Raw genomic sequence first — 13,015 nt, 5'->3', positions numbered from 1 at the left:
CAGAAGTGTGGAATTGTGGGTGCTGAAAATACTGGAAGCTGAACTTTATGCAATCTTATTGTTTGTAATATAATTTTACATTTATTGTTATGTGCCAATGTTCAATTTACATTATTTTATTATGTTTGTATCCTATATATTAACAATGTATATTCTCTTTTATGTTGTTTCCAAAGTAGTGTCTCATGCCATAAGCTAAATAAATAAATAAAGTGACTGAGAAATTTCAGATTCTGTAGTAATCTGCTCATCAAGATGTATAATCTTTCAGTGACGGTTCACCACAGTAAGTCAAATATTAAAAATAGAATTTGTGTGTGTGTCTTGAGGCATTGTAACTCATGGCATGCAAATTACCCAGACTACATTCATCCGATGTCTGAGAAAGAGTGCTAAGCGACTTCCAACAAAATTTAAACATGATTTGAAGCTGTTTTACACAAGGAAGTTAGATTGTTTGACGAATAAGGGGTGATGGGGCTACTATTTCCTTTGCTAATAATTGTAACAATAATTTGAAGCTGTTTTACACAAGGAAGTTAGACTGTTTGACGAATAAGGGTGATGGGGCTACTGTTTCCTTTGCTAACAATTGTAACAATAATTTGCTTGAGGCATCAGTCATCATTAATAAACTGTCTTCCAGTCGTCCAGCGTCATAATACCACATTCCTTTCTGAGGTTCCGATTGACTGTGCTACTTGCTTAATGCCTTAAATTTTCATTACTCATAAAGTTTATGGGGCTACAGAAAAGAAAAAAAATCTGCTGTGGAGCAAGCTGCATGAAATAACTGACAACTGTGCAATTTCTTGAGCAGTTAACATGGAAACTAAGAACATTTTTTCCTATTTTTTTTAACTTAATGTTAAAAGTAATCTTGTACTCATTATTGTTGATAACTTTTGCTCAAAAATCAAAAAGTTGATTTATCTTTTCATTCCAGGGTAGTGGCCAAAATAATCAATGCTCTATGGACAACAGTTTTTTATATTATAAATATTGTACATAAACAAATGTGTGTGTATAAAAAGCCATTGTGTTTTAACTTAGAGGAAAATAATAATATTATTAAATTCAAATCATGGCTATTTTACATTCAATACAAAATAGAAATAATTAACATTTTACCCTGCAGGTATGTGCCTATGCACATGCAATTGGGGCCACACTTTGTATATATTTATATACAGTATCAGATCTTCCATCAAAATCCAAATTTTGGACATTTAAATAACATTTTTGGTTTCTTATTAAACAAATACCTCATAAATAAATCATTTTTACATGAATGTTTACACCATACAGCTGAATTGTACACTACAGACAGTAAAATAAAATGCTGTCACAGTAAACTTTGGAATGTTGAAATCAGTTCTTTAAAGTAAAGTATAATCAAAGCCTCAATAACAATAATAATAATAACAAATTAAATCTGCAATTCTTATTTGTAGTGTATGAAATGATACGAATGTAAATAAATAATTTTAAAATAGTTTCTGTAATAGGTTGATTAACAATTAGTGACTTGTGCAACACAGAATGATATTTAATGCCGCACTCATTGCTAGATTTATCACACAACTCACTCATACTGTGCAGAATATAAGTGAAGATAAAGGCCTTTGCTCTCTTTCAGAATATACAAGGAAAATGGATGAATGATTCTCTTCTCAACAAGTAAGTCTATGAAATGATGTTCACACAATAAAAGTTTTTAGAACAAGAAGTTGTCTCATTATTTAATAACCTTTTCTTCATATTACCTGAATATATAACAAATTGGGTGGATAATATGTACTCCAGATGTAAGACCTCACAACTGACCTTCCTTTACAGTAAAAAAAAACTGACCCGTTGTGAATCTAATGTGATGGTAACTTATTAGAATGACAACCATCAAGCAGTAGCAGGTTTTTCTTCGCCAAATAACTGGCACAAAATGTCTTTTGCATTTGCGCAGCTAGGTACCCACAAATGAAGAGTCTCTCATAATCAAAATAGACTGTGTTGAATTTGTCACTCTAATCACAAATTATTTAACACTTTTGGAAACTAGCACCAAAGTGAAAAAAGTAAGTGACATAGCACAGCCAACATCTTTATCAGCAAGTATGTCCCAGACTAGAAAACTTTGAACAAGACTAAAACTTCAGTTTTGGAATGTCAGGAAAAAATGTTATTAATAATGATTGCCTTTTGTTATATAACTTGTAGACACCACCATTAGTTACAGCTTTAACTGAAACATTATTTTATACAACTTAGTTTTCACAAGAAAAATATGGTGCAATATTGTACATCACCTACTTAATATGGCCTGAGCTTTTGTATTAAATAAGTAAGAAGTAGTCACTTTATCACATCCTTATATTTTGATTGTCTGGCTATCTAACCACTAAAAGAATAAAAATAATTAGCATATGTTGATGAAACTGAATTATTTTATAACAGCAAATCAGTATCTGCAATGTAAATACTAATTAGCCAGTACCAGTATTTACATTGCTAGCCTCCTGTAATGTATGTTTGTGTTTCACACACTTTATAATTATTTTGGTAATACTTGTTTGATATCTACTCAATAAAATAATCTTACTCATAGAATCTTTGGATATTCTGTAGCTTACGTGTGCACAAAGTGCACCCACCAGCTACATGTTCATGCATTAAGCAACTATACAGACTTACACTAGTGAAGCTATGTTGTAAAAATGTATTACCAGAGCATTCAGACATAATTTACAACAGGACTATAACCATTAACATTCATTATAGTGTACATTTATCATTACTGTATTGTGTTCAACTACTTTTTGGCATGGCATAATACTTAAATGAACTTCAGAAATTAAAGTGAAAACTCTTGAATGATTTTTTGCAAATGTAATCCTACAATGTGAGGTAGAAAACACTGCAAACATAACACACAAAATAACCACACAACAAATATTCTGTTACCCACACATCTTACCACATGTTCAAACAAAATAGTAGAAATATACTGACAACATCACTAATTTAAATATATAATTCTCCTCAAGTCCAATACACACCAAAATTTGTTTATTGCCATATTACTTAAGTCTTTGATCTGCGTGTAAATAATAGTTTCTAGATCTTTCACAGGTAACTGCCAGTCTGTATTCCCTAAGTTGACATGAGAAACTCTTTCATTGTTTGACACCAAGAAGTTTTGCCGCATCATCGGCTGACCGAGCCTGGAGAGCTTTGTCTATGATAGAACGGTCCTGGATGCCAAGCAGATTACCTATGAGATCTGACGCGTCTTCTGATTCACCCCGACCTTTAACAACTGACGGTGTGGTAGCATCATCATTATTGTTGTTGTTACTATTGATGTTGTTGTTGTTGCTACTACTGTTGTTGTTGTTGTTGTTTCCCGGGGGGTGGTTGTTATCAGTCACACTTACACATCCATCACTTTCAGTCACAAGTGGTGTCACACTAGCTGCTGCACAGCCTCCATGTTTTTTGCGGTGTCGAAGCATACTGTGTTTCAATGTGAAACGCCGGCGACAGACATCACAAGAGAATGGCCTCTCACCAGTATGTGTACGCATATGACGGCGCAAATCCTCTGCTGACCAAAAACGTCGCATACAGAAAGCACACATCACCTGTAAAAAAAAAAGAACAACACTTACATTTAAGTGCACAACTGTACTTTTAGTTGATTCCTGTTTTAAAAACTTGCCTATAATTATAGTCTCCCATAGGCATTGATAAAATAATTTCGGTGAACATTATTGACAAAATGAATCAATGAAACAATATCTTTGCTGTAAAAGCTATGAATTTTAACATACATTAATGAACATTCAAGGAATAATGCCTAGGACTTATATCATTCTTCATGGAATAACGTACTTTGCAACAAAGTCGAGATGTTTAGGTTTTCAATCATTAATTCCTGTCTGAAGGTGCCCCAGAAATAGTTGTGTGAGCACAAACATGAGGATTTATCCAACTGTAATTATTTAAAAACCAAACTGCAGTCCAAGTAATTAATCAGTAACATGTTGATGTCTTATTATTTGTAACAACAATACAGAAGGGCAAACTAGTAGTAACCACATAGAGGAGCTAACGAGTCACAAAGAGGCACAATGGAAAAGACTGCCAAACATTTAGCTTACGGACAAGGTGGCCTTATTCTAAAATACAATGAGTTGTGTGACAATGGGTGTGTTTCCTGTTTCAGAAGAAGGACTTTTTTCCATTGATAGACATACTTTCTATGTGATGTATGGCAATTACATTTTTGCTCTTTTCAACTGACTTACAACAGAAAACTTTATGACTCTTGAGTATAGAGGGTGTGAGGCTAGATTCAAATTATTATTGTGTCAGATACAGCAGAGGATGGCTGGGATGATGAGAAAGTACCACAGAACTGAAATCACAGTAATAAAAACTAAAGGTTTACTTGTGGTAGTGTATCCAGATTATTTTATACCATACGACTGGAGTAGGGGTGTGGGATGGAGGAACCGGGGTTGCACTTCATCAGTTGGGAACCTTGCATGGGCTCACAGTATTTTTTAACTGCCAACTGTGGGGGTTTATGTGCAAGCTGGCTTTACCAATATCAGCTGACTGAATACAGTTGTGACTGTAGAAGCCAACCAGCATTTCATTCTCTGAGTGGCCAACTGCTGCTCACTTCTATCAGATGCACTATTTTATAACTATAACAGAGACATTTCCAGAAGAGCAGTGGCACAGTAAGGTGCGTGATGAAAAACACAACTGAGTGACTACTGTTCACTCATCCCTAGGGTGTGTTCCAGCCCAAGCATTGCCTTCCTTCATATAATTTTGGATGCTGCAGCTAATGAACCAAGTTAATGACAAGTTCACCACAGGGCACAGGTATGAGGAACTCTGGTGACTACGTATAAGAACCTCTCGAAGGCATTCAACATTAGCGAAGATAATTTGCTACCCACAGTTGCTGTAATATTAACCAGCAACATCAAACTACTAGTTGACAGTGCATTACTTGAAGTTTCATAAAAAGTCCTAAAGGAAGGAAATGTGTCAATGGGTGGATGAATGCAGGACGCCGATAGTTATACAAAAAGGAGTTATGTGAAATATATTACCTCAACCACTTTATGTATGTATTATATCCCTGTGGAAGATCCTGGTGGAATACATGTCCTATGCACCTACCAAGCACATAATATTCCATTCCCCTCACAGGTATATCCAACCCTATCAGAGACAGGGCCAAATGAAACTTTTTGTGTAATACGTAAACAGTGTTGTAACTGAGGCACAGCCTTTTATGTGGGCATGACCACCAACCAACTGTGCACTCAAATGAGTGCCCACTGCTAAACTGAGTGAAGTTGATCACGCAGTGCTAAAGCATGCCACAGAGTACAGTACAGCATGCTTAACTTCATTAGCTGTACCTGTACCATGTAGATCCCCACCACTCATACCAGCTTCTTTGAATTGCTTTTAGAAGCCATTTTACAAACCCACAATCTGGCCTCAACCTCTAGTAACCCCTGTCCCTGCCCCTCATGCCTCTGGCTTCATTTCACAATTTCCCCTATGTAATATTCTTCTTCCTCCATCTCCTTCCTTCCTCCCTTCTCACAACCTTCTTGCTACTTTGTCATTTTCCACATACAGTTGCCTGTATTTTGATCAGAGTGGTTGCACTGGAGCCACATTTCTATCCTGTTGCCTTGCTGGCTCTCCCTCCTAGTTGTTTTCCTCCCTTCCCTCATGTGTTTTTGTTGGTCTGATAACTCTGAGGAAGGAGTTTTGTGCAGATTTCAATCTAGTCCTGTTAAAACCCCATGTCTTAAATATATTGTGAGTGGTTACCTTTACTCCTACCATTGTTTATATACAATACAGGTCCTTCATATAACATGGAAAGTTACTGAATGTCCACCACAACACAAACATTTACCAAGCATTTTAGGTAGCAGAATGTCTGGCCTCACCACCCTTCGTGAGGTCCCTTACTAAGAACACCAACCTTCATCAAAAGAAAGGAAGCCGTAAGCAGCCTCAAAACAAACCCTGACCTAACTGTCCTACCTGCAGACAAAGGTTTCACCACTGTCATTATGAATCACAGTGACTACATGTCAGAAGGCCTCTGCCAATTATCTGACTCGTCAACCCATTAACTCTGCCAAAGTGATTCCATCCTAAAGTCCAACATAACCTCCAATCCCTGCTTAAAGCCTTGGGTCCTTCCCAAAACCTCTCCCTCAAATCCATTTCCTTCCTCACCCCTCTGACACCCCGCACACTCATCTTCTACACTCTCCCCAAAATTCATGTACCCAACAGTCCTGGATGCCCCATTGTTGCTTATTATTTTAACCCACTGTCCACCTCCATAGCTGAGTGGTCAGTGTGGATGACTGCAATGCCAAGAGCCTGGGTCCAATTCCTGCCTGGTTCAGAGATTTAATTTGCCGATGTCCTCATCATCATTTATCATTGTCAACACACAAGTCACAGAAGCAACATCAAATCAAAAGACACCAGGCGGCCAAATACCCTGGATGGGGATATCCTGCCCCGAAATGCCATGCGATCATTGTGGCCCTACTGATAGAATTTTGGCCCTCATTGACCTACAGCGCCAATCTGTTGCTCAAAACACCTAGGCTCCCACATCAAAGGTATTAACCACTTCCGTTATTGACTCTCCACCATCCCCACCCCTTTGCCTCCTGGATCCACTCTCATCACTGTTGATACCACTTCTCTAATGCACATGGTCTTGCCTCTACTGAACACTACCCCTCCCAACTCCTTCGGTCTCGAAACCTGTTACCTCACTCCTCGAATGCCTTACTAACTTTATCCTAACTCGTAGCTACTTCCCGTTTGCAGGGAAGGTACACAAACAAATATGTGGCACAACCATGGCACCCTCCTAGGCCAACCTGCTTATGGGCCATCTATAGGAGACCTTTGCAGCTTTCCAAAACCCCTGTTCCGGTTCAGGTTCATTGGTGAGGACTTCCCCACCCATTTCACCTGATCCTCCTCAGCCCAGCATGCCACCTTCTTGGGCACAGACCACCTCCTCTCTCACAGCTCCATCCATCCCTCTGTCCACATTAAACCCACAGGCACCAAGGCACTTGCATTTCGACATCTGCCATCTCTTCCATACCAAAAAATACCTTCCATACATTCCGGCCATCTGAGACTGTGCATCTGCTGTGACAAGAACTCCCTTGCCAAGAATGCTGAAGGTCTCACAGAGACCTACACAGAGACATTATCCCCCAGACCCAGTCAGCAAACAGATTTCCCTGGCCATATCCGCACACGCCCAATCCTCCCACCACCTATGACAACCGTTTACAAAGGAGTGCCCCCTTTTTGACCCAATACCGCTCCAGACTGGAACAAATGAACCACTTCTATTGTCAGGGCTTTGGTTATCTATCGTCATGCCCTGAAATGAGGGACATCCTACCCAAGGTCCTTCCCACCCCTCCTACAGTGGTGTTTCATCACACACCCAACTTCCAGAACATCCTAGTGCATCCCTATGCCAGTCCCAATCCCATCTCCTTGCCACAGGAATCATATTCCTGTGAAAGACCCATTTGCAATACCTGCCTGATCCACCCACCCAGTACTTCCTATTCCAGACCTGTCACCGTCTTATCTTACCTCATCAGAGGCCAGGCTGCCTGGCTCTGCTACAATCCTTGTACAACTTTTCTGGTATGACTACCAACCAGCTGTCCATCAGGACGAATGACCACCACCATACTGTGACCAAAGCAGAGTGGAACACCCTGCAGCACAAGGTGCAGCTGAACATAACATGCTTCATTTCCATGGCTGCTTTGCAACCTGCACCATCTGGATCACCCCTCCACCACCATATTCTCTGTACTGCTCATCTGGAAGTCATTCTTTCTCCACTTCCCAAATTATCCCAGTTTCAAACTATGGTAACCTCCTGTTCCCACATCCTCCACCCAACAGTGTCCACCGCCTCTGTCCATCTCCTCCCAATTCACATCCCCTCATCCTCCTCACGCGCTGCTCTCTGCCAATTTGCCATTGCACCCACCTGTCTTTTTCACCTTCTCTGCCCATCTCCTCTTCTGCTACCTGTTTCATTCCCCCTGCCCCACTCACCATAACCTCCTGAATGTGCACCTGACAGCCTTGTCTGGCTACCTTCTAGACCTGCAGGCTCTGACAGGCAGCATGACTCCCCTTACGCGTACCTCGCTATCCCTCCTCCCTCCCTGCCCCACTCTCGACTGTTGCTTGACTGCATCTGGCCAGAGACAGCACTCGTGTGTGTGAGATGTGCTTGCTTGTGTGAATATATGTGAGTGTATGTGTGTTTCCTTTTCTGAGTAAGGTTCTGGCCAAAAGCTCAATGTGAAATGAACAGTCTTTTTGTTGTGCCTATCTGCAACTCAATGTGTCATCTTCATGGTGAGCAGCAGTCTATCCTTTGGATAATATTGTTGAAGGAAGTCTATGTTGCCACTATTTCAGCTACTGAAAATGACCACTGATCTGTGCAACTCACCTTCCGGTTGGCATAATCTGGAAATTTTCCTCTGGCCGATTCCATCCCTTCCTCTGGATTGTGTTGTGCCACATGTGTATGGTTTCCTTCTTCCTTCACAACACCCATTGCTCCACTGTTACTGATGTTGTTATTGTCTTCAGCAGCTTCAAGGGCACCTTTCATTACAAGTAGCTCAAATTCAGCAGTATGGCATTCTTGTATGTGATTGAGTGCATCTTGCCTTTCTGCATAACTCCCATCACATAAGTGACACTTGAATGGCAGCTCAGAAGATGGCAATGTGTCCACTGCTGAAGAGGTTTGATTTAGTTGTGAAGATAATCTGCTGTAAGATTAATACCACTCATTACAACCTTTCTCTAGCTGAAAGTTGATTTTGACATCATAATATTACTGAACCTAATACTGAGGTACAAATTATTACTTAAGGAATAGTGTTAAGTGGACACTGGCTGTTTTTACAAATCACAAATTATTCTAGTTTTTTGAAAAGTTTTTGCATTATGTGCAAACAGGCAACACTGAGCCCTATGGTGTTTCTACAAACACAAGTGATTTTAAAGCATCAGACCACTATCGTGAAATGTCCCACTATGCAAAACAAATCATCTAGGAAATCATTCATCAAGATCATGTTACAGTTATATCACAGTGGAAATTTTATGCTTATGTATTTGGAAGCTGCAACTAACTCAATCTTGTAAGGTGAAACTTTTGACTTTTTTCCAAATTATTTTAACTTTCATGGCTATAATCAAAATTCCATCTAAATCATAAATTTATTTCATCACCTTATACAACGGTGCATGATGCATGTCAGGACAATTGGATGAAAATGTTTGTGGTACATCAAAGCAGTACACTCAGCCCATTCCTGTTCAGTATTTTTTATTAATTACCTGACTTCCTCAATACAAAAGCTCGCCCCCCCTCCCCTCCTTGGAATCTTTCGTGCGTTGTTGACGTGTTTTTGAAATCAGAAAGTAAACAAAAAAGAGGACAGACCTCAGAACAGTGGAGAGAGGCATTAAAGAGTGCTTTCCAACTACTACACAACCAAACTCAAATTATCCAGTGGCAGTGTCCAACTCAAAAGAACCAAATCACCAACTGTTATCATATTCAAATGTCTACAATCAGTAATATCAGACAATAGAGCTATAGACGCAGATGTTAACCATTAGATAACCACATATTACAATAAAACAGCACTTACTTCGGTCTTGTGTGACAGAAAAATTCCTGTTTGCACCAAAGTTAAAGTACAACAAACAGCTCTTAGAGAAGGAGTGATCTTTGGCAGTAAGGTTTAAGCTGTAAAGAAATCACCTGACCAAAATCTGACTTCAGATAAAATTCCCAGGTTGCGATGGTCAGGTGGTGTCACCCTTCAGGGTAAATTCAATATTGAATATAAAGAGTGACTTTTCATTGCATGTGGAAATGTCGCTTGCAGAAAATACAGATAATTTGCAAACAGAAATCGCTCTTCAGTTTTTGTTTGACCAACAGGTTAGTCAATAATTATTGTCAATTTTTACCTTCAGAAACCACCAGTAGCCAGGACAGGCAGTTGCATGAAGGTATTGGAACAAGTAGTGGTGTGATAGACTTCTGGTTCTTCCTGGCAATATGCAGGAGATACATAGAAGGAAAAGTATGCCACATTCTCTTAACAGCAGTCGAGAAGTAGCTTGTTAGCCTGGAGGAAGCATCATTTCCAAAGTTATGACAGCCTTTCGCTTGGTTCACTACTGAAACTTTTTATCCATTTTGTGACAAACGTGCTTCATTTAGATTAAGCAGCTCGATGATAACTTTATAATGTGATCATTTTATGTACAAATTATTTTTATGAACTTCTGACTTTTCATTTGTGAGATAAAGAAAAGCAACAATATCTAAAAAAATGGCCCGAGTGATAAATCGCACACAATCTTTCATTTCCTTTCAGCACTACCTGTAGATTAATCTATTTTCCATACATGTCAAAAAGTCATCCTTTACAAGTGCTAGTATGAAAATAGCACCCATTAATGATAAAGAGTACAAAATCCAGACTGAGATGACATGGCTACTTGCTTTGAGAACCAGATGACCATGTAATGAAGAACAAGTTTCCCATCATTGTAGAAGAGAAAGGAAAAGGATGGTCTCTGCCAACCTGGCCATCAGCAGACCAAAAAGACTTACTAATAGATGGGTCTGATTAAACAAGAAGCATACTCACCATGCAAATGAAACCTCAAGATTAGAAAACATCATGTAAGGGTACTGTGCACAGAAGAGAAGGCCTTATGTTATTTTACATGGTGTGGCCATCGGTATCAAATAAATACAGTACAGATACAGTTTATAGTGTCAGGAATGGTACCTCTTTATACCACTTACTGTCCAAGAACAGGTGCTCTCCTGATGTTTTATATTATACATAATGCATTCATTTTTATTCGGATAATTTCAATAGCCAAAACCTGCATAATTGATCAAGGTACTGAAATGATGTAGATGAAACACTGGTTGTAAGTGTTAACAGGATTGCTAACCTCAACTTAGAATCTTTTATCCTAGCTTGTTAATTTTAATGTCCACATCAAAGTAACTCAACAAATATTGCATAAACATTAGGTGTGCATACATACCTGGGTACAATGCAGGGCACCACTGTAGGTGAGGCTTCCTCTACAGTCACAGCAGGAGGTGCAACGGGTGACACAGCTGGTGTAGCTACTGTGCTCGCTTCAGGCACTGGAGGTAGTGCCACAAGCACAGGAGTTGTTGGAGGAGGTGAGTCCGTCAGAACACTGACTTCGGGGTCTGCAGACGATGGTTCATCACTACCACTGCCAGTGGGACTACTGCCAGTTTGATTCCCATGCTTCGTGGACAAATGTTTACGCAAATTGCTCTGAGTTGAAAATGTTGAACTCGGGCACTGGTGACATTTGTATGGCCGTTCAGGTACGTTACGTGTTGCAGAGTTTACTGCCCCAGGAGAAGTTTCCCCACTGCTGCTTGCGCTCCCAACTGCACTTGCATTAACAGCCTGACTCCCACTACTTCCACCATGTTTACGCAATAAATGACGGTCACAGTTTGATTTTGTAGTGAAAAGCAGTGGGCAGTGTTTGCATTTAAATGGTTTTTGACCCGTGTGGGTCAGGACATGACGCCTTAGTGAGGATGACCATGGGAATTTGCGGTTGCAGTAAGGGCACGAGACCCGATTTGGTGCCAGGGAATATGCACTTTTCTTCTTGACATCTGATGGGGGTGTAAGCTCCGTCTCAGACCTGTAATAAAAAATCATCTTACTAAACCAAAAAATAGTCATTACATTAGTCAGTCATTACAGTGTGGTGACAATTTGGACCATTGTTCAAGGACAAGTGATAAAAGTTCAATGGCTGGCAGCAGAGACTAAAAATTTCACTTATTTTTCAGCATAGACCAAATTAAGCCAATGTAGTTCATCCATATTCTATCCTAGAAGCAGAAAATACTTTTCTCCAGCTGCTAGAACATCATCAGTGGACTCACTGAACTTCCGGCACTAATGGTTTTAGATGTGGGAGCAGGTAGAAGTCAGAATGTGCCAATTGTGATCTCCTGTGTGACACTTCCAACAATTTATACTTCAAAGCCCTCTATTTTATCACTGCCAAATCTTTTGTGAGTGGCTGCATTAAGGCAAAAAAATTGATTTTTCCACCTCTTTGCAGTTCAGGACTTTCCTTAGACGTTCTTTTTTGTCCAGTGGAACAGAATGCTTTTGTTGTGTTCATCAGCTATTGATTTACCATATGTAAAATAATCTATTAGAACATTGTATGTTGTATTCCTAAAATCATTCATTATAAGCAATCCGCTAAACTGCCTTTGTTCTTCCTAGTGGAGGACCACTGGTTTCACCCACTGTTTGAAGTACTGTTTTAATTCTGGAGTGAACTGTTGGATCCACAGCTAGTTCATAGTGATAGATAGGAATATGGATTCATATTAAAATTGTCCAAAATTTTACCTTTACATGCATTTATCTTTTGTCAGCAGTCAACCAAATGTGAAACCCAGCTTACAAAAGGACTCTTACAGTTAATTCTTCTCTTTCATCCGATATGCCTGACATCAGCTGTTTCGCACACCTTTAATCACTTATTGTACATTACTATATTGTAAATTTGCTCAATAATCTGTGAGAATAGTTTAAAGAAAGGCTGCACTCGAATTCAGGTGCCTATATCTTTAAATGCTCCAAATGAAAGATCAACTCCTTACATCATCAACTGTGGGTGATTTTTTGCTGAAAATAAACTGCCCAAAATGTAATAATTTATAACAATATGGTATTCCAGTTTATCAACTTGAATGAGACACACACAAGTACTTTAAAAAAGTTGTAAACAAATCTATTGCACAGACTGAGTTGACACTGCATTA

The 13,015-nt window shown here is 39.3% G+C and overlaps 1 protein-coding gene across 1 annotated transcript in view; it reads right to left on the bottom strand.

The window, feature by feature from the left end:
- Window positions 1-972: 972 nt before the first annotated feature.
- Window positions 973-13,015, bottom strand: part of LOC124620068 (ras-responsive element-binding protein 1-like) — a 33,218-nt gene continuing 21,175 nt past the window's right edge. The window contains exons 8-10 of the mRNA XM_047146735.1: window positions 11,221-11,871; window positions 8,576-8,903; window positions 973-3,641 (exon numbers count right to left, since the gene is read on the bottom strand). Coding sequence (XP_047002691.1) covers window positions 3,174-3,641; window positions 8,576-8,903; window positions 11,221-11,871 — 1,447 coding nt within the window. The 3' untranslated portion in view covers window positions 973-3,173. The remainder of the gene's footprint in view (window positions 3,642-8,575; window positions 8,904-11,220; window positions 11,872-13,015) is intronic.

The sequence above is a fragment of the Schistocerca americana genome, chromosome 6 (genome assembly GCF_021461395.2).
Source record: "Schistocerca americana isolate TAMUIC-IGC-003095 chromosome 6, iqSchAmer2.1, whole genome shotgun sequence".
Classification (NCBI taxonomy): domain Eukaryota; kingdom Metazoa; phylum Arthropoda; class Insecta; order Orthoptera; family Acrididae; genus Schistocerca; species Schistocerca americana.
Note: the sequence above shows the minus strand (reverse complement) of the source record. Positions and strands in the feature narration are given on the sequence as shown.